The 26,801-nt window shown below is 50.2% G+C and overlaps 1 protein-coding gene across 6 annotated transcripts in view; it reads right to left on the bottom strand.

Moving 5' to 3' along the window:
* ATP11C (ATPase phospholipid transporting 11C (ATP11C blood group)) overlaps nucleotides 1-18,825 on the bottom strand; it is a 52,729-nt gene extending 33,904 nt beyond the window's left edge. For 4 of the 6 annotated variants that reach the window (XM_085060748.1, XM_085060747.1, XM_085060746.1 and 1 more), the window contains exons 1-3: nucleotides 4,015-4,059; nucleotides 2,628-2,747; nucleotides 1,154-1,243 (exon numbers count right to left, since the gene is read on the bottom strand). In XM_085060748.1, coding sequence (XP_084916874.1) covers nucleotides 1,154-1,243; nucleotides 2,628-2,747; nucleotides 4,015-4,044 — 240 coding nt within the window. In that variant the 5' untranslated portion in view covers nucleotides 4,045-4,059. Of the gene's footprint in view, nucleotides 1-1,153; nucleotides 1,244-2,627; nucleotides 2,748-4,014; nucleotides 4,060-7,327; nucleotides 7,426-18,642 lie in introns of those variants that run through there. The other 2 variants (XM_085060750.1, XM_085060752.1) reach the window with 2 other exon arrangements.
* Between the last annotated feature and the right edge of the window lie 7,976 nt (nucleotides 18,826-26,801).

Here is a 26,801-nt window from a genome sequence, read left to right as displayed (position 1 = left end):
TAGATAAAATGTAATAGCACGTCACTAAGTGGCCAGCTACACAAAAAGGACATCCTGACTCCAGGGTATCGCTTCAGTTCACGGCAAATTACAAATTGGGTCTGACAAAATGGAGCAACGCCAGCAAAATGAAGGGATGGAGGCGAGCCAGCTGACGCCAGAGTAAATTGGCCTTTCGTGTCACACTGCCAGGAAGAGCCACACACAGCCAGATCTCGGGATCCCCACTCCTGCAGCAAGCACCACAGTGCTAGAAATCAGAGCCCTGCACTGTAAGGATGAATGTTTCAGGCACTCATCTTCTAAACAAGCAGCCCAGGAGAGAGTGGCAGCCCAGTCCTGAAGCACCAAAGCCCTGGAGAAGGCAGCTAGCAGCAGGATCTCTGCAGCAGCCACACCATGCTGTTCCCTTTGCTGGGGATAGCCCTGCTGCCTCTTTCCAGCCCCAGAGCTGCTTGTCTGCTGAACCCCAGGCCTGAGGTTTAAAGGTGAGTGAAGGCACTGCAGTGATTCTCCCAAACTCCCTGTGCCTGGTGTGCTTTGACAGCTCGCTTTCCTTGGATGACAGAACAGAAAATGAGTATTCAGGCCTCCTCAGGATTTGCCTCTTAACTCAAGCCCCAAAGCAGAGCAGGAGAAGTTTGTGCATGTAATAAGTTTGCTGTTTTGTCCAAGCAGAGCAACTTCCTGCAGCTTCAGGTTTCCAAAACTCATCCTGTGAATTTTCTGAATTTTACTGAGTATATCCTATCTCTTCTGCTTGCCTTGAAACTCATGAAATCTGAGACATAAAAATATCATATCACTTGGGGTAATATGGAGTTATGCAACAGAAGTAGTAGTAATGGTGACAAAAAAATAGATCTTAATTGTGTAGCATCAAGTGTATTTTCAGTGGCTGAATGATCTTAGTTAGAACTGAGATGTTTTTTCAACATTTCAGCAGTCATTCAAACCCCATCTCAGACAGGCCCAGATATTTTAATTATTTTGTGCCTGGGATGGTGTGGCAGAATTATAACACAGCTTCCAACTCAAAAAATTCCAAACCACTTTTAAGGACAAACAGTCAGTTTTGAAGCTCAATTCTTGCTCAAGCTGTGATTAACACCAGTGCCTAAATAAAACTCACTCTTAGCATCAAACCTCTTACCTGCACGAGGAAGATGATGAGGAAGTAGAAGTTGGCAATTCTTCTAAACTGCTCAAAAAGGTTCTTCGGGAGGAAATTCCAGAGGGTGTACTGTGGGGAGAGAGAGGGACTCACGCTCATTTCATTACAACACAATGCACAGCAGACAGATTTTTTTCCAAATTCCCAAAACCATCTTAGAGCTGCTTCTGTTTAAAAAAAAAAAAAAGCAATGATGCCCATACAAATTCAGTAACAGGTTGTGCTTCATTATAATTTTCAGAAGGCTGCTGAATCATTTACTTTGGAAAACATGTGGAATTTAAGGACAACATGGAAAATAATGGGTCTAATACCTATCTTTCAGTCTGTCTGGAATACAAAAGAATAAGCAGCCAAATCTCAAGACCAATGTCCATTTAATTATAAAAGAGGCTGCTCACGTCCCATGCCTAGCAAATATAAATGGAAAAAAAGAGCAAGGACACAAACTTCAAAAATAAATCAAGGAAGAACTAAAATTAGTGCTAAAGCAAAGCACTTGTCAGAGAGGGAGCTGAGGCGTGGGAAGGTGTCCTCACTGAAGGACCTCCTGCCTGCCAGGGAAACATCAATGGGAACGCTGCACCAGTTAAACATGGAGAGATTTAAAACTTTCCCCAAAAATAAACTCAGACATATAAAAACAGATAACATCCAAGATGCATAAAGAAAGAAAGGAGAGGGAAAAACCCCCTTACAGCTCGAGTACAGCAGAACTGAAGGCTAAGTGTTTGCTGAGCATCCTGAATCCTAAGCTCTGTGATACGTATCCAGCTGTGTTGACAACATGGAATGCCACTTGTTTGATATTTTACTCCAATTGCCTTCAAATCTTTTGAAAAAGCTCCATGAATGTCATCGAAAAAAGCTAAGCAGAAGGCAGATGGGTGTCATCACAGTTTTCCACCATAAACAAAAGCTGCATTAATACCATATGAATGTTTCCCCCCCTTTCATCTGAAGGGGTAAACAGAGTATGGTTATTTTTGTCCTATCTCAAGAGAGAAAAATCCCACAGAACTGAAAAAAAAAAGGGAATCATGTTTTTACGTCCATTTATAAAATAATCCCACTCCCTTTTGCAAATTTGAGTTGCTGTTATCTCACATCATATTACACCTAACCCTCCTTTTCCTCCCAAAGGGAATGCCTGAAAACTTTAAAAAACACACCAAAACCACCCCCAACCCCACCAAATCAACGTGCCCACGTGCTTTGCTCTCATGCAGCCTACAAGGAGCTTGCACACACCCTCAATGGCATTGGTAGGATTGGAAAAAATAAAATACTAAGAGAGAGCCTGGAGCTGTGCAAGGGCTGCACCAGGCTATTCCACTTGCAAAGGGACCCCTGAGGAATTCAGAGCCTCCCAGTTTCCAAATCCACCACCAAAGCAAAGCAGACGAGCAGGGAATGATGCCCACGATGCCCCTGGGCTGGCAGGTGAGCTCACCTTGGAGGAGACGATCCTGTTGTCGCAGAACTTCTGTGCCACATATGCCTCGGTGTCCGGCACGGCGCGGTGCCCCACCAGCACGGTGCGCGTCCCGACCCGCTTCTCCTCCCCAGCACACTGCAGACAGCCAGCAAGGGAAATGCTCTGAGCTCAGAACTGAAATACTGGTGTCAACAGCTTCCAGCTTCTCAGGGCACCGTGCTGCTCGTTGGAAATGAGGCAGCTGGAAGCTCAAAAACTCACTGCTCTGCCCCAGGCAAAGCACAGAGAATAAAGGAGGGTCATTTAGCAAAACTGAGGCCATGCTGAAACACACCTTTGCTCAGCCAGACCACAGTCTGTCCTACACCCTACCAGGGCAGGTCACTGCACTCCTGCCTGTATGTGCAGCCTGTGCCAGGTTATTTTTCCTTCTTGAAGGAGAATATATCTTTATCAAGCATTTCAAGTCATTAGGAACACAATTTATCATCTACACATCTCTTCCTAGACCTGACGTGTAGAATCCTTCAGCTTTGGGTTTATTCACTGGGTTTATTCACTGGAGGATGATGGAAACTGCACCCTCCCTTATACTCACTCTTCTGTCCCACCCTCAAGCCCATGCAAAATGTCTCACCACCCCACTGGTGCACACAGATTAGCACTTTAACAACCAAAAGGGTCTACCTCTGCTATTTAAAACTCTCAGCTAAAATCACGAATAATGAAGCAGACAGTTTCACATCACAGACTCCTCGAGATGACACACAGGGTGCTGGGAAGCCAGCTGGGCTTGCTGGGGGTTTAATTTAGAGCAGAATGAGATGTCACAAGTGAACGTCAAGCTTGTGTCATGGGGGTTTGATGACAGCCCCAGTGCTCGGCAGCAGCAGGGGAAGGATGAGGGAAGAGCAGTGGAATAACCTCAGCGGGGAAGCAGAGCTGCTGTGCAGGAGGAGAGCAGCCCTTGCATGGAGCCCTGAGACACATGTGAGCAGCAGTTTGGGGTTCTAGCACAGACCCAGCCACCCCACAGCCCTTCCAGGTACCCAGGGGAGGTGACAGCACCCCAAAAATTAGAGACAGATCCTCCTGGTCCAAGGGAGAGGATGTCACTGCATAGTAAACAAAGTATCAGAGTGCACCAAAAGGATCAGCGCTCTTCTATTTCAATGTAGCTCTTAAATATCAAATTCCCAACTTCAGTGACTGCCTCCACCGGCTCCAAACACGGGCAGGGCTGGCACACAGTCCCAGCCAGGCAATGCCACCATCCTCCCAGCCACACCGCCACCGCCCGCAGCAGCCAACAGCACATCTTCCAAGCTAGAAACAACACCCCAAAAAGGCTCCCTGGTGTATCTGCTGCACCATGGAGGTGCCAGCTGCAGGTGCCACCAACCTGTGCCCCAGGAGCGAGAGGCAGAGCCATCCATCCACGCCACGGCAGCAGCAGGTAGCTGAGACACTGTCCCACGTCTGGTCCCCACCATGCCGTGCCCAGGATGGTGCTCAGTGAGCATCCCTCCAGCACAGGAGGAAGCGACAGCTTCCCCTCCCTGCCCGTGCTGCTGGCAGAGCTTGCGAAGGAGCAGGGTGAGGCTTTGCCAGTCACACGCATCGGCATGGAAACCACCGAGTTCTGGTGAAAGCACTTCTGGCAAAGCACACACGAGTGGTTCCTGACTACCTGCAGTTGGCCATAGACAGCATGGCGTATGTGAAGGCTCAGAGAGGAGCAGAACCCAAATCCAGGTGTGGTGTGCTGCCTGACCAAACCCCACCGAGTCACCAGCACTCACGCCTTGGAGGGCTTTCATCCTCAAATCCCTTCAGCCACTTCTTTGAAGCATCACCTACAGAGATGACTGCAACGCCAAGGTGACAGTGACACTGTCACTCCATGGTGTATCTAAGCCCTTTGTGGTGGCAGCAGAGGGAGAAGTCCCTCCGTGGTCTAACCCAGCTCCCACCACTCACAGCATCTCACTTCCCATTCCCTCAGCCACCCCACGGCGTGACACCTTCCCACAACAGTGAGAAGCTGGAAGGCTTCACACCACATCTCTTCTCCATCCCCCAGAAAGCAGTGCACTCCAGACGCCTGCAGCAGGAGGTGTTGGCTGAGCTCAGCAATTAAAAGCTCTCACTCTGAGCAGCCCAGCTCGCCGGGTCGCTAATAGATTGCTACGTCTTAATATCGGCTCTCAACGGGGACTTACAGGGAGATTTAGGGAATAACTGCCAGGCTTTGGGGAAAATTATAAAATATGCAGATCACCAGGCAGAGGATTTAGATGGCTTTTTCTAACGGTCTTTCATGAAAAATTTTAATTCTGATGGCAAAAAAAAAAAAAAAAAGGAAATATTACTTGGCTACAATTCAAGCAGCTGCCTCTACAAAGCACACAGTCCACAGCACCAGAGTGAGCTTGTGCAGGCAAAAGCCAGAGTTTCTCCTGCTGCTTAGAGCCAAGCCTGCCAAAAGGGTCATTCAAGAAAATAAACAATTGCATTCCCCTCATATGCACTTTGTCACCTCCCTCGGCCAGAGGCGTGGTGTTTGCGGGAGCACTGGGAGAGCCAGAGCTGTCTGCAGATCAGCCTGTCACCCCGGTCACAGGACAGTGCCAGGGGAGCCACACTGCCATCCCCCCCCAGCCTGGGGGATGTGGGGATGCCGGCAGTGACCCCAGACCCATGTCTGCCATGTGTCCCCGAGCCCAGCAGAGCTCCCAGCAGCTGGCAGACACCCAGCAGCACCCCAGGGACACTGCAGCACAGGAACAGAGAGAAAGGAAAGGAGCCATTTGTGAGCAGAGCCGCTCTGCATCACCTGAGCACCAACCCACAGATGAGGGTCTCTCTCTCCTGCAGGGCTTCAGGCTCCAGCTCAGAGCTCCTGCTCCACTCCCCAGTGCCCATCAGCAAGTCAGTCTTCCAGCAGGGCAGCCAAACCAGATTTCTGCTGAAGGAGCCCAGCTGGAACAGCCAGGGAGTCAAACACAAATCACAGGAGCTACAGACGAGGCAGGTGAGGCTGTTCTTGAGGAACATCCCTAAAGCTGGCAGCTGGCTGCCCATGCTGGCACTGCCCTGGGGCAATAAATACCCCGTGGGACCAACACTGGACCCATGCTGGCACTGCCCTGGGGCAATAAATACCCCCTGGGACCAACACTGGACCCATGCTCTGCTGGACACACAGCAGGGCAAAGGGCTGCTGCTGCTGCTGCACCACCCTGCTCCTGTTGGAGAGCTTCACACGCAGAGGTATTTCTATCAAATGCTTTGATGTGACCCAACCTTCCCATGCTCACCCCTTTTATAAAGCCCGTACTGCCAGGAGCAGCAGTTCTGAAATCAAGGCACTAGGAGGGACAATGGCTATTTTCTTGCATTGCCCAAACTTAAAAAGCCCAACTACATGCCCATGGAAGGTCACCTGAGGCTTGGTATCTCACTAAAAATTTTTCTTTGAGGAGAAAAGAACAGGAATGATTTGAAGTAGAAATGCCCATGGATGCAATTAATAACCCAACATATTGATGACTTGAAGCTACTGGAGCATTACACAGAGACAGCAGAATCACATTTGCAGCCCACAGCAGTCCCCAAATTCTCCACCTGAGTTTGGCCAACTGTCCCTTTGTGTCTCTTTCCCCTTCTCCCACAGAAATGTCCCCACCCAGCACAACAGCTCTAGCTCCTCCTCACCACCCCTTTCCCAGCTTCTGGGAATCCATCACATCACCACGTACAGCACCCAGATGGCACAGGATAAAAGCTGCAAACCTGGGTAAAAATTAGCAAGCCTGGGTAAAAATTAATGGAGTTAGGCTGAGTTCAACAGGAGAGGTGAACCTGTGCTCTGCAGTCACTGCTGACAAGGAGCCACTTCAAGTGGACTATTTCTAGGGCAGCTGCAAAACAGAGTGTTTAATTATATCCCCCATATGGAAAGCAAGTGTCTGTGCCACCTTCTGGCCCCATTTCTAGAAAAAAACGGCAGCAGAAGAGAAAAAAAACCACCACCATTTGATTTACTACAGTTTCAGAAAGCACCAAAACCAGAACTAAATAGTAAAAAAAGCTCTCCTTTCATGTTTGCTGAAGATAACTTTAAGCCACAAAGTAAACACAAATAACTCATAGAAAACAGATCTAATAAAAAACCACAAGCATTATAAAAAAATCATCTGCTAAACCCAGAGATAATTATACAGTGCAAGTACAAAGCTCAAACATTTGAATGAAATCACAGCTTACGTTAAATATATGCAAAAGGAAGATTAAATCACATTACTTGGCTTCGATCTCGTGAATAGTTTAAAGTCTAATTGCTCTCATATTGTTCCATTTATCATAAAAGTAGTAGAGAAGGCGACCTGATTTACAAAAAAAGCTTGCAAAAATAACAGCACCTCCCAAAACAGCCTGTTCTAGCTCCTGTTTCATTTAGCCTCTGAAGAACAAAGACAAACACATCCACAATTTTAAAAAGCCTCCATAAATCTACTGTAACCTCCCCAAAACATCCCTCAGCCTCGGGAAGTCACCCAGCACATCAACCTCACTGCCCAACTGATATATTTTTAATTGAAATTTCTTCTTGCCAAGTTTTGTATCACTCTCTGTCCTTAGTCATTTCTATGAGGATACGAGCAACACTTTGAGAATACCCTCAGTAGTTCAGCAGCTCAGACTGTGCTTACCCACGATGACCACATATTCAGGCAGATCTCTGGATTTACAGAGAGAACCCCATGGATCAGGATCTATGCCTGCAGGAAAGGGTCAATAACATGCACAGACCTTGGAAAAAGCCAAACAACCAATACTGTATTTGAAATACTGAGAGCTCATAGGTCCAAGAGGAAGGGCTGAAGGTGCACACCGATCCGATCTCATTTCCCACTGGATGGGACTTAGCTGCTCATCCCTAAGCAGGAGGGGAAGGCTGGTACCTTGGGAAAACACAAGGTTGAAATTTAAACCAGGATCCCTTCTCCTGCACTGCAGCTGAAGCTCCCACTGATATTGCAGTCAGGGACAAAACATGACCACCAAGCAGTGACTGCTGGGTTAATCCAGCTCCAGCCAAGGGGGCAGCAGGGGCAACAGGAGAGCCCCCAGACCTAAAGAATCAGCAACAGCACCAGAGGAGCCATGGGCAAATGGGGTTTTTACTCCACAGCCAGTATGTGATGGGGCTCAACACCCAGACCCATCCCTGGGGATGGCAGAGCAGTAGATGACGAGCTCTAGCAGAGCATCACTGACCCAGATCACACCATCCCCAATGCCAGTGCAGGGGCAGCCAAGTAGGGGACCCAGCCAGAGCCCATCCCCATGTCCTCTCTGTCCCCAGACCTGCTGCCTCACCACATGGTCTTACAGGAAGATCACCTTCACCAAGGACAACGGGCTGGGGAAGTGCAGAGCCCAACCAGGCTGTGTTTCCTGGAAAAGCTGACTTGGCCAACAAAGCCACTGATAAAAACAGACAGAGACACGGCCGGGTGGAGAGAACAGGGGAAAAGGCTACTTTAAAGATTTCATAAGGGTGGAGAGAGGAAATACAAGAGTTTTTTTTCCCAATGTAATAAATTTAAAGGAGGGCCCAGCCCTATCCTGGACTTGGGAAGTGCCATGGACAGGGGTGACAGCTGAAAAGACCTTTTTTGGCACAGACTTTGTTTTTCCTTCTGGAGGCAGCCTACCCTCAAACCATGCAGTACTGCACCTTCCCAGCAAACATGCCCCAATGTCTGCAACCAGAGCTTCTGTCAGCAGCACTCTGTACAAATTCAGGTTCATGAGTGATGCAGAAAGCCAAACCCAGACGGTATCAACTGGGACAGCATCACTTCAGTGCTGCTGGTTTGTGGAAAATCTGTTGCTCCTGTTCAAACGCAACCACCGACCTTCGGAAGTTTTCAGTACCTCCATTATTTTTTTCCCTGCCCTGTTGGCAGCCAGGGTTATGAAACCATTGCTCATCTTGAAATACAGGCAGCAGATCTTTATTTTTGGCAGTCCAAAAGAAAAGTTTGACCAGCATGCTGCCAGCATATAAAATTCAGGCTCATAGGAAGACTTCAGGCTTGAGAACAAAAAAAGGACTTTGAATAAGAGCCAAATGTTTTGCAGAGGTCACAAAGCAAACACAACGAGGTCTTCCTGTCTTCAAAACTCTTCCTCCCTCCTTTCCCTGGCTCAAGCTGTGCACATATGTCTGTTCATCGGCAGCTATTTTAGCAGGGCAGCAAGCTCTCCAGAGCAGTGATTTGGCCTGGCAAAAATTAAAATAGGAGCAAAATGGAAAAAACCTCCCAGTTTGCAATTGTCAGTGCTTGCATCACCCAGCAGAGCTATAATTTGTTGGTTTTCCCGTTGTTTTCTGGTCCTCTGAAAGCCTGAGCTCTTCAGTTATGGAAACAAAAAAACCCCTAAATGCTATGTTATGCATCCCAGCTCGGCCAGACGTTACTCTAACCTCTGCCACCTACAAACATTTTGCCCCTTTTTAAGTTTTCCCAGCATTTCAGAGCCAGGCTGCCAGCTGGCTGGCGAGAAGCCCATTGCCCAGAGCACTTTCTTCCCTTTCCCCTGGGAAGCAAGCCTGCCTGGCAGCCCACACTGCAGGGCCAGAGCTACAGACTGCCCTGCCAGGCTGCACCTCACCACAGCAACCCAGCAGCAAGGGCTGGCAGCACCCAGGGCTGCCCACACTGAGCCCCCAGATCAAGCTTTCCCCCAGGAAGCTGCTCGATCTCACACACAACAGCCCTGGAGGGATGGGAGAGCAGGTCCAGCCTGCAAGGACTCCCCAAGTTCTGCACTTGGGGACTGGGTGACCAAGTCTCACTGTCCCCAGGGTGCCCTCCATCCCCAAAATGGGTACCTGAGCTCCCAGCACCTCTCTGTGCTCCTTGCTCACACTGGCTCACATTAAGTTTTTCAACTCCAGAACCATAAAAGCTGCAGTTTTCTAACTCTGCCCCTTGCTGCACTACAGACAAATGTTTCCACAGAAGCAGCAGAAGATAAAAGGGAAAAGAGGTAGAAATGACCTGCTTCACCCCTTGCTTCACAGCCAAAATCAGCTCCATGTGACCCAGACTGCACTGGGAATATTTCCATCTCTGGGTACTACAGTGACCAACAGATTCATCCTTGGGGCTTGCAGGCAGTCAGACCAGGATACTGGATCAGTGAAATCCACCCAGTCAGGAGAGAAATCCTCACCATGTGGCCTAGAGCTGTTTATCGTCAGGAAATCCCTTGGCTGCTGTTCCAGCCGGGCTGGGGAAGGCAGCAGAGCAGAGTGAGCCCCACACTGAGCACTGTCCCAAACAGCAGCCCCAAAGCTGCTCAGCCCCAGGGACACAGGGCTGGGAGATCAGGGGGGTCACTGTGCTCCACCCCAGCAACAGCAGCTGCAGAAGTGAGCCCATCCTGGGCTGGAAAAGGGGGATGCTGGGCTGGAAAACAGGACAGCATCCCCAGAGATGACTCAGCCATCTCCATCCCATCCCATCAGTCTCTTTCCCCAGCCAGGCACCACAAGGGCGTTCCTACTCTCACAGTTATCAGCACAAGCTCCTTCACCCAAGGTTTCCTCTCTGTGCCTGACTGCTTCCCACCCTGCTCTTACTGGAATGGTACTTGTCAAGAGGGAAGTCCCACTTCCATCCATTCAACTGCACTGAGAGAAAGCACCCCGCGGAAATTTTGCACTCCACAATATTAATTTGGCTGACACAAGGACAACAGCCCTCTGGGCATCATAGCTAATTTTACTGTGCTCCCTCCCTGAGCAAACAATGTAAGAAAAGGTGAGCTGTAAGGAAGGAGGAAAAAACCAAAAAGAATAAAAACCTTCCACAGCTCAGAGTGAACAAATGTGGCATGCAAAACACCACCCAAAGCAAACAGAAAAAAAATAAATTAATACTGTATTTCAGGCTTGGCTTTGCAGCCCCCCCAGTGCAGTCTGAATCCCTACAGATAGCAGCTGCTTGGCTTTGTGTGAATGCTGGGGAGGAATTACACAGAAATCATAATAAAAGATGGAAGGGCTGCTCACAAAGTGGATTTTTTCCCCCTGCATTTAATTTCCCGGCAGTGAGATTTATTTTTTTTTATTTTTTTCCCCTCTTAAGCCAATTGAGGCTCCAGCGACAGAGCACAGCGTCGCTGCAGTCAAGCAGTATTTAATTTGTATTGCTGCTGAAGAGATCTTGGATTGCAGTACCAAAGAAGCGCTTCAAATTGTCTGGTCTTGCCTGTTGCACATCTTACTCAGCTTTTCTAGGTCCTTTAGAGCACAAGAAATAGAGGATCCCTCTGTTTTGCAAATCAGTGCATTTGCCACATTACTGCAAACAAATTACATCAACCAAGAGAACGATGTCTCTGTTTCCCACTTTAATACAGAATCTTGTTAAGGTGTACAGCACACTTTAACACATGCCAGATGAAAAGAGTCTTTGAAAACACAAAGCAAGAAATTACCAAGCCCTCCACAAGCAAGGCTGGGAGTTCTTTTACCTATAGATACTGAAAATTCAGCTAAAAACAAGAGCAAAAAGCCTGCAGCAAAGCATTGCTCAGCAAAGGCCACAATGGAGTTTAACTGGAATCTTGTTCAAGTTGGAAAAAAAAAAAAGAAAAAAGAAGAAAAGCCTGATTTGAGAGCAAAATACCCAGCTAGAACAGGGGCTTGCCCCTCCTGCTGCTGCAGGAGGAAAACAAAAAGCTCTTTACAAACAACTGGATCATGCATTAAGCTTTCATTAGGGAGGGCAGGACAAATGTCTCTGAAGTGCTATCAATTCAGCTGGATGTGCTGGGGAGATATGCTTTTAGACTAAATGGGATTCAATTGGAATTCCATCCCAAACAACACAACTGATGTTTGGGGAAAAAAAACCACTGGAGTCAGCAGGATGCAACAGGTGCCCACGAGTGGACAAACTGCAAATCATGGGCAGAAGGGGTTGCATGATGAGCTAAAAATTTTAGTGTAGTGGCTCTGGTCAGCATCCGTGGCAGTGAGCATCCCTATGAGAGCATGAAAAATGATGGAGGGGAGGAAAAGCAAAACCTAGGGCTACTTCCCTCCCACCAGTGAGCCTCAGCTCCTCTCCCCACCCCACTGTCCCGTGTGGAGCTCAACATCCACAGGCACTTTGCAACCATCAAAGTGGTGCCAATCACTGCCCAGCAGCTCCCTGGGCTTTGGCCAAGCCTGAGAAAGAGCCCGTAAGCAAAAACAAATATATATATTTAATGCATCTCTACCTATTGCTTACATGCATATTTAATGTGCATATATTGCATGCATGTATATTTAATGCATTTATATATTGAAGTCACTGCAGCCTCTGGGCAAAAACAGGCTTTTCCTGGCCCAGCAGCTGTGCTGCTGCCAAGCAGGAGCCAGGTGAGGGCAGGAGCCAGAGGAGACCTTTTGAAACAGGGAAGTTTCACTGTTTCCCCAGGCTACAAGTTAGTAAATCAAGCTGTAAACCAGTTTGCCACTCACAGCCATCCATCCCCTGCAGCATACAGGCAGCAGCAGCATCGCCCTCCTCCCACAGGAACAGCTCCATGCTCGAGTCCTGGAGTCAGGTTTGGTGCAAAAAAGCAAAATACTGACTGCTCAAATCGAATGTGAGCCAGTTCAGGCAAACCTAGTGAAGAAGTCAGGGGTGGGGTGCTGGATAATCCAGAGCAGTCCAGCAAACTGCAGCATTATGGTCACACTGAGAGCAGCCAGGGCTGCCTGCTGCCTGTGGAGCCATGGGAGAGGGTGCAGGGAGTCTCAGGAGAGCAGAGCTGCAGGAGATCACTACACAATTACTTTAACAGCAATAATGGAAATGCCTTACAACCATCAGCAACGCGAGCAGCAGTGTCCTTATTACCTATTTCCAGGGAGCAGGACACACTTCTGACTGGCAGTGTCCCCAGGAGCAGCACCGGGTCTGGCACAGCCACCCCACCTGTCCTTCCTGCTGTGCTCACTGCTAACAGCAGCCCAGAGGTGTGAGGCTGCTGAGGGACAGCAGGGGATCCCCAAAACAGCTACAGCCCCAGAGCTGCTGGGGACCAGCCCTGCCTGCAGCCCAGCATCTGCGTGGTCCCCATGAGTTAAAGCTGCACATCTCCAGGCAAACAAGGGAAAACACTAAAAAACCCACCACCAAACCTCGATACTGCTTGATAATTAAAGCAGGAAAAAAATCTTGTCTACTTGTAAGAGGTGAGGGGCTGGCAGGGGCAGAGCTGCAGACCTGTGCCAGGCTCTCCTGGCTCCCACAGCATCACCTGCAGGATCCAAGCCCAGGCTGGACACAGCTCCCCCGGCTGGGGAGAGCACAGGCAGAGAAAGTCCAAAACACCCTGTGCACAGCATGGGCAAAACCTGCTCGGGAAAACCAGCTTGTCCTTCCTGACACCAGACCTCAGCAAGCACAGAAATACCTCTGAGATGAGCACAAGAAGCAGATTTCAGTCTAAATGCAGAGCTAAGGTATTTTTCTGAGATACTGGGATAGCTGCTGCCCTGTTCCCTCAGCAGGGCATATTTGGGCAGAAGGGCACTGCAGTGACTGCCCAAGCCATGCAGGAAAACCTCCCCACTGCCCTCTGGCCTCAGCACTCACCTCCCACACACAGCTAAATACAGGAAACTCCCTTGAAAAATCCCACAGCAAACATTTTCAGGGAAAGGCAGACAGGTTAACATGCTTGGTCACCCTGTGCCCAAGTCTGCTGGAAAATTCCCCTCCAGGCACCCCAGCCAGGCAGCTCGGGGACTCCCTTACCCCTGCAATGCCAGCTGCTCTGATCTTGGCCACAGAAATGTTCCCCCACTTGGCCAGACCAGTATTTTCTCAGCAGGGATAGTGGGTTTAAGCCTCCCAAGGGAACACAGTCCCACAAGGTGAGGAATTACACAGCTGGGATGAGAGATGCAAGCATGGTGCTATGGGAGGAAGATGCTCACAGGGACCAAACCTGCATTGCTAAAAACATGATCACTGGCAGACAACAACTAATCTGGGTGTGAAGGTTTCTTCTGAATTACAGACACTGTGAATGGTCTCCATCAGCCTTGCTTTTAAGTAATGCTTAAAAAAATAAATCTCTCCACTAGAGACAGTTACAGCCAGAAAACAGCAGTTTTAATCAGAAAGGAAGTGCATAAACCAAAGGCAACAGGCTGAAACTAAAGGCAAGGCTGAAAATCTTGTTATTAATAGATGCCCTGTTTGCTTTTACAAATTTCATTATTAAAAGCAAATTGCCCTGTCTTTAGCTGCAGCTCCAGTCAGCTCAGCTCCAAACCTTTCCCACACAGCCCAGACCATCACCATTGCTCTTAGCAAAATATCAACTGGGGACAAAAGTGGTACGGAGGGAAGAAGAAAACACAGCCAAGACACACGTTATTCTCCACAGAAGTTTCTGCATGCCACAGGTTTTAGTGGAATCATCACTTACCATTAATGTTTGACCGGTGCTTTCCAGCCCTCCCTACTACCATTTCCAACTTCCCCAAACTTGAACTGCACACATGAATGCTTCCATGCAGCTGTTTATCCCAGGCCAAGCTTTTGGTTTTATTTTCATTTGTTTCTAGACAAATGGTTGAGCTGTTTCTGGGAATAAGGCTACAGTTAGGAGATGTTACAGAGGAAATGGTTATAGGAATCTGAGAAACTCCTATGTCCCCATTTTCCAGGGAAGGACATCAGTAAGAGATTGTAACCCTAAGTCTTTCACAGCTCCAGCTTCCCCATTTGAGCCTCCCTTGACCCCTCAGTGGCCAAGCATGGGCTGCCACGTGGCTGCTATAGGGGAACTGGCCCTGAGCACATGGAATGCTGTTATCACATCAGGCACATCTTACAAAATAAAATTTCATCAACTTCCATGAAAAATCCAATTGGCTTCATTAAAATCCACACTCTTTTGAAGTGTGGGATTTCTCCAAGCAGAACTGCCACCTGGTGTCACAGAGACACCCCAGCCACAACCTTTGCTGCTTGCAGGCTTTTGTCCCATTAATGAAAGCAGAACACTTTCTGCAGAAGTTGGCAGTCAGGTACAAAGCACCTGACATGCAGCCTCACTCTCAAGGTGTTAACATGGCTGGACTGGGGGGGAAAAAGGCAATTCTTACAGCTTCCAACTCCTACCTATAGTCGTCTTTATTATTAGAATAACAACTGCAGCCACACACTAATGTTTCGTTCACACTCTCTGGAAAAAAAAAAAAAAAACCCTAGTGTGAAAGAAAATCACAGATGTGCTGTGTCCAAAAATAGACTTCATTACACATTTGCTGCAAAACCTAAAGATGAGAGTGCAAATCAGCATTCTTCACCCCAGACTTGGACATCTTCCACAACAAGCCCTACTCCAGCATCCCCCTGAGCCAGGCAGGGGCTGGCAGCCAAGAGAGGTCAGTCCCACACTGCCCAGTGCACCCCAGGGCTCTCCAACCACCCCTGCCCCTTCTCACCTATTCCCCAGTGTTGGTGGGGAATCCACTTCCCCCTAAAAAGTGCCTTTGGGCCATTTCCCATTTTCCACCATCTGAACGGGTCTGGATGCTCTTCCTGCAGAGCTGCAGGCAGGACCAGCCCCACACAGCCCCATAACCAACCCGGGGTTACCCCACTGCTGGCAGCTGCCCAGGAGAGAGGGACACAGAGCCCAGGAGAGGAGAACATCACTGCAGCTTACAACCAGGCCAAGGCACCGAGGCACAGCTCCAGCCCAGGACAAGCCCTGCACGCCCACCCAAGAGGCACCTTCTCTCCCCAACACCAAGCAAACATTGCTGAGAACCAGCAGCTCAGGACAAGCCCAGCACTCACTAAACACCAGGGATTTACCAGGGCATGGGCTGCAAAGAGGATCAGGCCCCAAGGTATTTAATTAAACAGGAATAAAACAACTAAGGTCCTGTTGGACACTGAACAAAGAGAAGAATTCTGCTCCCAGTTACAGACTGTTTGTTGTTTTCTTACTTATCCTGGGTTTTGAATGCAAATACCAAAGTACCAGAGCAAGGAGCTGCACTGACTGCAGAGGCAGGAGAGCCAGGATGGAGCACCATGATAGACAAGCATCAACCCAGGGCTCAGCCAGCACCAGGCGTCCCAAGAGGAGGGAGAGCACCCTGGGGTGCTTCACCCACCATCTCAGCCTCCCTGTACCAGGAGCAGGGTGACAGCTCCCAGGGCTCGCTCCCAGACTGGCCCTAAATAAAAGGAGATTTCCTCCCAAGCTGGGAGGAAAACTGGAAATGATGAGGACATCAATAACTTCTCTTTCTGCATTTCTCCCTTATTTCTCACACCAGCCCGGTCAGCACTGGCCCTGCAGCAGTGGCAGAGCTGTGGTGCAGAGCTGCAGCCCCGGGGTACAGCTGCACACCTCCAAAGAACCCAGGGACAGAAATAAGCGAAAAAAGCACATTGTCTTTGATGCACTACACAGGGACCAGCACTTCCCAGCGAGTCTGGAAGTGGACAGTGCTCACCCCAGTCCTGTGAGGAGCCCAGCACAGCAGAGTGACCCCAACCCTGCCCTGGACCCCAACACACTGCCCCACTCCACTCCACTCCTGCATCCTCCCCACAACAGCCGTACAAGCAGCATGAGACTAAAAATAAGACTCCAGTGCTAGAATCTGTTTCCAAAAAAGAATTAAAGTTATATTTCAAGTTGACAATATCTCCTAAAAGTGGATTAACCATGGCAATTCAATCCCACCTCCCTGCAGCGATCCCAACCCCACTCTTCCTTTGACAGGAATTATTTCAGTGGTGCAAATCAAAGTTCAGAATCCAATTTGTTTCTGCAGAGCATCAGTCTGTACCTCAGGTAGCTAAGCAGACCTACATACACCACTCTGCCCTTCTTGCTCTTTTTACCATCCCATTTCATACCCTATCCAGGATAAGAGTTTATAGGAGGGAAAAACAGAGCCACAAACAGTCACGTTGGTAGGGCAGGTCACATCTATTGTACCTAAGATGTTAAATACAGTTGAAAACAGGATTTTTAATATCTGTTGGCACTTATGAGCCTCTGGCAGAGACCACACAGTGAGTGGAGAGGTTACAACATTTGTCTGAATAGCCCTATGGGATCTTAAATGTCAGAAAATCTGCAGCCCTTAATAACTGCAGTGAATTTCTGCAATGCCACTGCCATTAAATGAACATCTCTTGAAGCCCAGCACTTCCCATCCAGGACTGAGGGCAAGACAGCAGCTTGGGCACAGTTCCTTCCATGGAGATTGGCATGGGGTGCCCTCTCCTCCCACGGAGCAGGAGAGGACTGACCCAAGCCGATGGTGTCACCCTGCAGGGCTGGGGACAGGGCAGAGCTGCAGCAGTGTGTCAGGAGCTGCTCTATCAGGCAAAGGCTGATATGGGGAGACCTGTGCCACTTGCACCAGCTAGATAACAAACAGCTCGTTGCTGCTCAAGCGCCGCTTACAAAACCAGGAGGTGGAAACTCTGTCTAAATGCCCCCAGCACCACTGCAGATGACCTGGCACTGTGTCCTGCTCCTGAACAGAGCTGTTCCTCGAGCCACAAAACCACCTCTACCCTTCCAAACAGGAGCTGCAACGGCTCAGCCCTGCACAAAGCCTTTAGAAACACCTGGGCTGTGCTCAGCACGGTTTTTTACTCTAGCCCAAAGGACATCACAGCCCAGCAGCACTGCACCTCCCTCCCCACACCAAGGGACTGTGAGGTGACACAGAGGCTGTGTGGGACCCCGGGCAGGGCAGGGGCTGTTCCTCACCAGTGAGCAGGGTGCTGGATCCAGAGCTCCCTGCTCACAGCAAGCAGCAACCTAAGAAAGCTCTTAACTGAACTCGGTGGAGATTCTTCAAACCACAAACGCCTCCCGACATAACTGACACAAAACCTCCTGCGAGGGAGGGGTAGGAAGCACTTACCACAGGGCAGAGCTAAACTCAAACGGCATCAAAGCCAGGAACTCAGGGCACTGAGTGTCTGTCTGTCTGACCTAGCTGTCCCCGGGGCTGCAAAACAATGCTTGCAGTAGGTGTGTTCTCCACAGGGCTAACCCAGAGCCTGCAACACAAACACAGCCTACAAACGGCTAAACTAACGGCGTTACCCCGTAAAGCTACCCGCAGATCTACCAAGCAGATTTAGAGTCCCTCGTGCTCCAAGCCTGGCACACCTGGCACGAACAGCTCCCTCCAAACCCATAGTAAACACGAGAGCGCATCTTCTCCCACGGCTCGGCCTGACGAGAGCGCATTATGGGCACTAGGTGAGCCGAGCTGCCTGGGAGGGCTCGGCTGAGCTAACAACACACAGCTCTGCCCGGGAAGCTGCCGAGGGCTCGGCTGAGCTAACAACACACAGCTCTGCCCGGGAAGCTGCCGAGGGCTCGGCTGAGCTAACAGCACACAGCTCTGCCCGCCCGCCGCCCAACTCCGGCAACTTTGCTAACTACGCACTGCGCAATCAGTGACACTGCCGAATAAACAGCGGCGCCCGAAATGATGTGAAAGCACTGGTTTTGCCACATTTGCTGTGCAAAAGGAAAAAATGAGTAATTACAGAGCTGGGGCCAAGCAGTGAGCTCACGGTGAGATGTCCGAGCGGTTGATGTGGCAGCGGGAAGGATGGGGATGATTTGGGGATGATTTGGGGATGGTTTGGGGCAGCGCCCTGCATCCCGCCGGGGCAGCAGAGCCACGCGGCTCAGGGAGCGCTGCCAGAGCGGGAAATGCCTCCGCCCGGTTTGGGGGGAAAAAGCACGGTTTGGGCTCCGGCAGCAAAGCAGCTTCTGTCGGGCTCGCAGGGTCGAGCCGAGGGGCCGGAGCCCCGCCGGGAGGGGCTGCACCCCGCGCCCAGCAGCCGCCCGGCCCGCGGGAGAGCGAACCCAACCCGAGGCGATCAAATAAAACCGGCCAACTTTTCCCCGCCCGCCGCCCCGGCCCCGCACTCACCAGGCGGCTGAGGCTGCGGCGGAGCATCGCGGCGGCGCCCGGCCCCGCCGCGCTCACCGCCGCATCGCCCGGCCCGGCGCGGCTCGGCTCGCCTGCTACTCGGGCCGCGGGCCCCGGCGCCGGGAGCGCTCCATGCCGCCAGCCCCGCGCCCGGCCCGGCCCGGCCCGGCCCCGCTTTGTCCCGCCGGGAAGGCGGTGCCGCCCCGGAGCAGCCTGGGAGCTGCAGCGCCGCGCCGCGCAGCGCCGCCAGGGGGAGCCAGCGAGCCCTGGCAGGCCGGAGGGTGCGGAGGGGACCGGGGGGTGGACAGGGGAACGGACAGAGGGATGGACAGAGCGGGGATGGACAGAGGAGGGATGGACAGAGGAGGGATGGACAGAGCGGGGATGGACAGAGCGGGGATGGACAGAGCGGGGATGGACAGAGCGGAGATGGACAGAGGAGGGATGGACAGAGCGGGACCGGGGGATGGACAGAGCGGGGACTAGGGACACTCCCCCCGCGGCACTCCGAGCCCTGTTAGACCACCCACCCACGCTGCTCCCCCTGTGCCATTTTTTCTCGGTGCGTGTCGCTGGCATAGAATGGTTTGGGTCATAAGGGACCTTAAAGACATCCTCGTTCCCACCCCTGGCATGGGCAGCGACTCCTTCCAGCAGCCACATCCCACCCGGCCTTGAGCATCTGCTTTTTCTGGACAATCTGTGCCAGAGCCGCAGCACTCTCAAGGGGAAAAATTTCTTCCTAATATCTCATCCAATCCTGCCCTCTTTCAGTTTAGGGAGGGCTACCTCTTGTGTGACCTGCCCAAGGGGTCATTCCCCCTGGTCTTATCACACATGCACTCATTCAAGTCCTTCTCCAGCAATCCTGTAGCCACTTTAGGCACTGGAAGGAACCCTAAGGTCTCCTCAGAGCCTTCTGCTTCCCAAGCTGAACAGTCGCAGCTCTCAGCCTGGCTGTCACCAGAGCAGAGATGCTCCAGCCCTTAGAACATCTCCATCGTCTGCTCTGAACTTGCTCCAGCAGGTCCACATGGCAGGTGGGGATCTGGAGAGTGGAATAAGGAGCAGAACCATCTCCCTCAGCCTGCTGGCCAAGCAGCCAGGGCGTGCTGGGCTCTCTGGACTGCAGGCACTCAGTGCTCCACTCCTCTGGTGCAGAAGCACAGTCACTGTCACCATGCCCAAGCAGAAACACACCCTGGAGCATTTTCCCCAAGTCATGACTGACCACAGAAGCTGTTTAGAGTCTCTGGGTGCTTTTCTGCACTACAAACTCTTCCTGCCATGGGTGGCTCAGCCAGCTGACAGCCAGTGCAGCCTGTTCTTGGGGCAGTTTTGCAGCCTCTCAGCCCAGAGCTGCCCAGCACTGCCCAGTGCCTCCAGCCTTCCCACAGCACACAGGCTGAGCACATATCCCCTTCCCTGTCCCTTCTCTGAGTGGAAGCAACTCTCACCTGAAATGCTTCCTCCAGGGAGCTTCTCCCTAGCTGAGCAGGCACAGAGCATGGGAATATTTGTTCCCACGTAAAACCACCAAAATTGAGAAAGACAAGATGTAACCTAGCAAAATCTATGTGGTTTTGTTATGTTTTCAACATCATTATTGCCTGGTAGTAAAAAAGCCTTTCCTGGAGCAATATCCTCTGCAAGAGCACAGGGCAAGGAGTTCTCCCAGTACCTCCAGGAACAGACAGGTCCTTGACCCCAGTGCCCAGGAGCCACTGCCATTTCAGCAGCTTGCACTGCTCCTGTTTTAAAGTCAGCTTTTTCCTGGAAACTGAACAAAACTCACCTTGTGGCACCACAACTGGGTCTAGAGAGCAACGGTTGGCTTCCAGAGACCTGGAAAACACACAGAGATTTTTCACTTCTCATTTTTAAAGCAAGAATAGCATCATATTGATTTTGCTAAGGCTAAACCCAGTCACATTTGCTCTACACAAGCACCCACTGTCTGGCAGTTTTACACAGCGTGATATATCCTAAGACTGCACAGAATGCCTGCCCCAGCACCAAAATAGAAGTCAGGTGTTGGAGTCCACTGGGGGCTTTTTAACCCCAGTTCTCCCAGGGCAGCAGCAGGTGGATCAGGGAAGGTTCCCACATCCCTGCTGAGCAGCATCCCCAGGGGCACAGCCAGCACTCCTCTGAACCCTGAGTGCAACCTTTCCACTGCTCCCTCTGCAGCTGTGCTGTTACTTACTTTTCCACACAAAGGCCTAACCACAACAGAGGAAACCAGAAAACAATGCTAGGCATTTTAAAATAATGAATGGTAATTGTTAAACAGCTTAATAGAATGCCTAACCAGTTTAGCTGTAGAGTTCCCTCCCCCACAGAACAACACTGAGCTAAAGTTAGACCAACCCTACCCTGCAGCCTTTGCACTGCTTTTTGGGCACTTTCCTGATGTTCTTCTAGCCTGTTTGTGTTGGCTAGAGGAGTGAGCTGCTGTTCTCAGACATTTTTCCTGCTGCAGGGCTCTGTGGTAGGTGCTGAACAGAGCAGCCATGGTCAGTGAACCACAAGCCTTTGGGGTTAGACCCCTACATGTTTCCAAAGGCCAAGGCAATCTGGCTTACCTGGCCCATGGAAAAATACCTGCATTCTTCTCTTCAATGTATTCCTACAGGTACCTCACCTTTCCCCTGCAGTAACTGATAAGAAGGAGAGCTGATCTCACCAGCAGAAGAGAGAATCCATACAGCTGCACTTGTCCTTACAATTCCTGTGCCATCCAAATTGCAGCCCCTACCCAGTTTAGCTCGAAATGCTGATGTCTTGATTTTTTTCAAGTTTGCTGAGATCAGAAGCAAAAATCAAGAGCTGGGCTGTGTTGCAGAATTAAACATCAGATAATTGGCTTTAATGCACTGCCAACAGTTGCTGTGGCTGAGGTATCAGAGAGAGCCTCCTTTCCAGGGAGCTCCCAGATGAAATAAGTCCAAGGATGGCTGGAAATCAGCTACAGGTGAGTGTCTGATCTCTCAAACACAGCCAGAGCAGAACCATGGCATCCTGCTGTGAACCAGATTGTTCAAACCCACCCATCTCCTCACTTAACCCCGAGCAGCCGAAGGCAGGGTTTCACTGGAGAAATCAAGGCAGCTGTCATCCCCTCTGCTGCTGACACAGTGGCCTCGGGGCAGAGAAACCCCTGCCTCAGCAGAAACCAGCCCCGTGGAGAGGAAGCAAACAGCCCTGACTGGGCTTTTTCACACCCTAGAACAGCCTGCTCGGTTCCACTGCTGATTTAATAACAATTGTATCGGTCCACAGGTCTGTACCGGGGAAAGCTGTTTTTAATGAGCCTTTTAAAGCCACAAACGGGTGGATAACACGAGGCACAGGCAGTGCCAAGAGGTGTGCAGAGCTGGCAGGGTCTCTGTCCCACATCCAGACATGCCCTGCCGTGGAAGGGACAACGAGGGGCAGGTCCCTTCCCAGGGCAGAATTTTGCACCGTACATCTGGGTTGGGATCTCACCACTTCAATTAGCACCAACAATGAGTTATCCAGTGCATCAGCCAAGCGCTCAGCAGACTGCAAACAGGGCACAGAGTGACCCAAGGGGTTGCCTGAACACCTCACTGCTCTGGTGAATCCACTAAATCCTCCCACAAGGTAGCTTTCACGTCCTGTGAAAACCTCTGTTTTTACTCTTCAAGGCGATGGAGGTTTCCGAAGCTCAGTCCCCAGCAGGTACCAGAGCAGGAGGTGGGAGCCAAGTTCCCCTCTGACCTTGGGACACACACTAACCCTCATCGCGGTTTTGCTTTTGGTTTGGGTTTTTTTTAAATATTTATTTTTTGCAGTGTTCTTTGCCTCTTCTGCCATCGTGTGGCCAGTTGGAGGATGGAGAGCTGTCTGTAGAACATGCCATCAGTTTTTCCATGTCTTCCAAATATTTTATGGATTTTTACAATATCCAGTGTCATATGAAGTCAGTGGAGATGCACTGCTTCTCATCAAGGTCGATCCCACTGCCTGGCCAGTACTACAGGTTTATCTTTAGCGTTGCTACACCTTGAAGTAGGTCTTGTTAATCCAACTGTGTAGGTTGGCAGCTAACTTGTTGCAGGGCATGACCTGCCCATTGACCTGCTGCTCCTCACACTGGGCAAGAGGATCAGGAGAAGGCAGTCTCTGCTGAGTGCCACCACTGCCACCCCCTTCTGGGGCAATCCTTTCTCCCTGACAACCAGGGCCATCTCCATCTGGGAAAGTGAGTTCATGCTCAGGGCTGCACAGTCACAGCACTCTGAAGAGCCTGGCAGGGCTCTGTCCTGATCCACAGGTACATCAACATGTGCCAGGATCGCTGGGGCAATGCCAAGCAGAAGCTGACAACACCATTTTTTCCCTTCACTTCTCCTGAATGGGACAGATTCTCAACTGATTTGCTGGAAAAGATTGTTTTATAAGAAATGAGAATACTTTTACCTGCAGATTCCGAGAGAGTGTCCTTGTCTGTGCACATCTGAGACTCTCAAATCCACCCTGGCAGCACAGGGTAACCAGCAGGCACAGGACCAGGAGCTCACTTTCTGAAAGCAGCCAAAGCCACCCAAATTCTGTACCTGCTGGCGTCCTACCTATTGCTTTTAGCTGCTGACACCCCGAGCAGTGCTCATTGCCTCTCAGCCTGGCACAAAGCAGATTTCACCCTGCCCTCATGCCCATCTACCTGGAAAAACCAGGTTTCCCCTGGGAGTGGCCAGCAGGAGCTCAGGTGTGTGGGTGTTCTGAGGAGGGATTGCACCACACTTACAAAACACCCACGAGGGAGGGAAGGCAGGAACTGGGTGCAGAGGGTGTTCATGAAGCCAGACATCCCTTGGAGCTGCACATCCCATTTCCCTGGAGCAGCAGGGCCTGACCAGCACCAGCTGGGCACATCACTCAGCACCTCTTCCCTAAGCCCAGCCTTGTACCTGTGCCCAGAACATCTCCTTTGGGTTCATCATTTCCATCACTCAGCACCTGCTCCCTAAGCCCAGCCTCACACCTGTGCCCAAAACATCTCCTTTGGGTTCATCACTTCCTCTGGGAAGCCAGAAACCAGAGCAGGGACTTCCCAAGGAGCTTCTGGACCTTCCCCAGCCTTCCTGGAAAAAGGAAGGAAGAGGCAAGTTCAGAGCCAGCACTGAGCACTGTGGAGTTGACTCAGCAGTGACATCCACACTGCAGTGTCCACCCCACAAGGGACTTGCACACGCTTTTCTCCACCCCTCAAGTGCATTTTCAATCAGTTTGTCACTCCACCAGCAGCTTTCTTTGCTGGAACAGGGCACAGAGCTCAGATGTTGGTTGCTGCAGGCCTCTGCAGCAATTATACCTGCAATCTATAAACACAAGCCTAGCCAAAAAAAAACCCTTAGAAAAGCCCTACAAAATCACCCCAAACCTCTCCTACAGCAGCACTATGCATGGAGGGTGGGATGTAAAGTTTAACCAGATGAGAGCTTGGGTACAAGCAAGATTTATGCCACCAAGTCTGGTATGTGGGCTACAGGCTTGCTAAACTCAGCTGCTCTGAAATGTAAGTGCAGTTTAAGAAGGTGAAAGTTCTCTCACAGACAAGGCCCAAGCTCTGATTGCTGCAGAAGAATTTAAAATGAAAAAATTTGGTTAATGAATTGGCTCTTGATCCCATATCTAGAGTTATCCTGTAGCAAAAGCCCTTCTAATTAATACACTGATAGTCATTCTCAAGAGGCACTTTCCTCTTATAGTGTGAAATAACATATTCAAATATGCAATGACTTACACAGTGATAATTTATGAAAGAGAAAGAAGACCAATTTGAGTTAACATTTTCCTTTTTAAAAAGAAAGTTTTTTTTCTTTCTTAAAGGGGAAAACCCAGCAAAAGTATTTGCTACATGATGTGACAAATCTAAATACCTCAGAATCCAGCATGTTTCCTGGTGCCCCAAAACAAACAGATCTACTATATAAATTTGATTATGTCCTTCTTCCTTCTGCCAGCAACAATATCTCTGACCAGGCTCATTTAACCTAGAAGGGGAAAGTTTTCAGTTTCTCATTTTCCAGTCCTTTTCGTCTTCTCTTTTCCTACAAAGTCTCGATAGCCTCTTCCATGACAATCACAAGAAGCCTAGGGAGTTACTCTCACTGAATTCAGCCTTGTTTTTCCTAACAATTTTGCAGAATACATGACAGCAAACACTCCAGAGCTCATTTTTAATGTAACACAACAGAGGGTCTACAACAGACAAGAAAACACCCAAAAGAAACCCTGTGTGTGGTTACTCATTATTCAGTGTTGTGATCTGCCTGCTATCGCATATATCGCAATATTTTGAATGATCTCTTGAAAATCAGCTGTACCCTGGTGTGCTCATCTGGAAAAAGTTTAAATACTTCCAAACACTTGGCTTTTTCAGCTAGGAAATTTCCACAAGAGCATGCTGGCACCCAGCCCACCCAAGTTAGTCAGAGGGTAGAACCTGCAAGCAGGAGAAAGGGTACATAGCAACCAGCTTCTCAAGATCAAAAAACATCCACCCCAGGCTTTTATCAGCCCTAACACCCATTCCAAGGTTTGAAATCCCCTTACCTTGCTCACACATGTTTATTTAAGCATGTACATACTATAACCAGCTTTCAGACAAACAGTGGAACATGAGAAAGAGCCCCACACCTTAACACTGACTCCTGGGGAGAGGAAAGCTGAGGAGAAGGGGCTGCACACCTTTCCCCCACAGCCACTGCTGTGGTGGGACGAGAGATTTATTTTAATTAATTTTTATACCTTTGGCCCAAAGCAGAGAAGGGAGAGCTTCATGTGAAAGACCCTCACCAGCCCAAGGAAAACTCACTCACTGTCTCCTCACTGTCTCCAAGGAAAACCCCACCCTTTCCCTGGCTGTTTCTATGCCCCAGAACAGGTGATGTGATGTACAGAGGGGTTGGTGGGGAATGAGAGTCACCTGCAGGCACCCCACAGGGTGTGATACATTCCGTTTGCCTTGCAAAACACCCTTTAACCTGCATCACTTGCAATTAATTACCTTTACTGCCCCAAATCAGTGTTCAAATTCCATTCCCAAGAACCACTTTCTGGCTCCTTCTTCTATAAATTTGGGTTAATAAAGGAGTGGAAAGCAAAATTTAATGACATGGGAGAAAGCCCAGCAGGGCCATGGGTGGAACTATAGGGACAGACAGCCTCACCACATGGTCCCATCTTAAGGCTCTCCTCCAGCTCTTCCTGCTGCCTGGAAGGATCATTGGTGTTCTGTGCACAGCAGGACTGGGCAGTGTTTTTAACACTGACCAAGAAATGCTCTTCACAAGAGAGCAGTGGTCTCACTCTTCAGCTTTCAGCCCACACATTTAATTTTGATAGTGATAACAGGCATCAGGAAAGAATCCAATTGTGCAAAGCACCGTTGGTATGAGGAGGTGGGAGGTGTATGCCCACAGGGACTCACTGAAACATCTCTTCATCTCTTCCTGGCAGCATACAAACACTCATCAACTTTTGCACAGCTCAGCCTAGTGCAGGCTCCCTCCCTCCATCTCTCCATCCTCCAGGCTCAGAAGGACACAGGCTGTGGACAGAGCTGCTGGTGACCATGCTGGCAGACGTCAGGGGCTGCAGAAATGCAGAACTCATGTCAGTTTACAACAATGCAGCCCCAGCCCAGGCTGAGGCACCATGGCAATGCAGGTGGGACCAGGCACCATGCTTTGCATTCCCTGACCCTCCCGAGTCAGCTCCCCAGGAAACCGGAAAAGAAGGATATGCTAGATAATATCAAAATGCTGAAATGCAAAGCAGGGTTGTGTCACCCAGCTGGCTCCCTGTAGAAAATGCTGTTGGTGTGATGCACAAGAGATAGGAAATGTGTCTCTCCAGAGCAGTTGTTGTGGCATTCCTTCCTGCTTCTCAGCACATTTGGAGCTCCAGCACTTTCCAACAAACACAAAACTCATGGGAGGACACCACTCACCACCATCTCATTTTTGGGGATGTCTGCTCTGACACACACTGCTGCTGGGCTCCATGCCTGGCCTCGGTGCAGCACCAGCAGGTTGGACACGCCAGGACCAGCCTGGGCAGGGCTGCACCTCACCCCCAGCAGCAGGCAGTGCCACCAGCATCCTGCCACCCAGACACCTCCTGCC

The sequence above is a fragment of the Lichenostomus cassidix genome, chromosome 4A (genome assembly GCF_008360975.1).
Source record: "Lichenostomus cassidix isolate B80296 chromosome 4A, HeHo_3.0, whole genome shotgun sequence".
NCBI classification, from domain to species: domain Eukaryota; kingdom Metazoa; phylum Chordata; class Aves; order Passeriformes; family Meliphagidae; genus Lichenostomus; species Lichenostomus cassidix.
The sequence above is the reverse complement of the archived record's forward strand: the minus strand, read 5'-3'. Positions and strand labels throughout refer to the sequence as shown.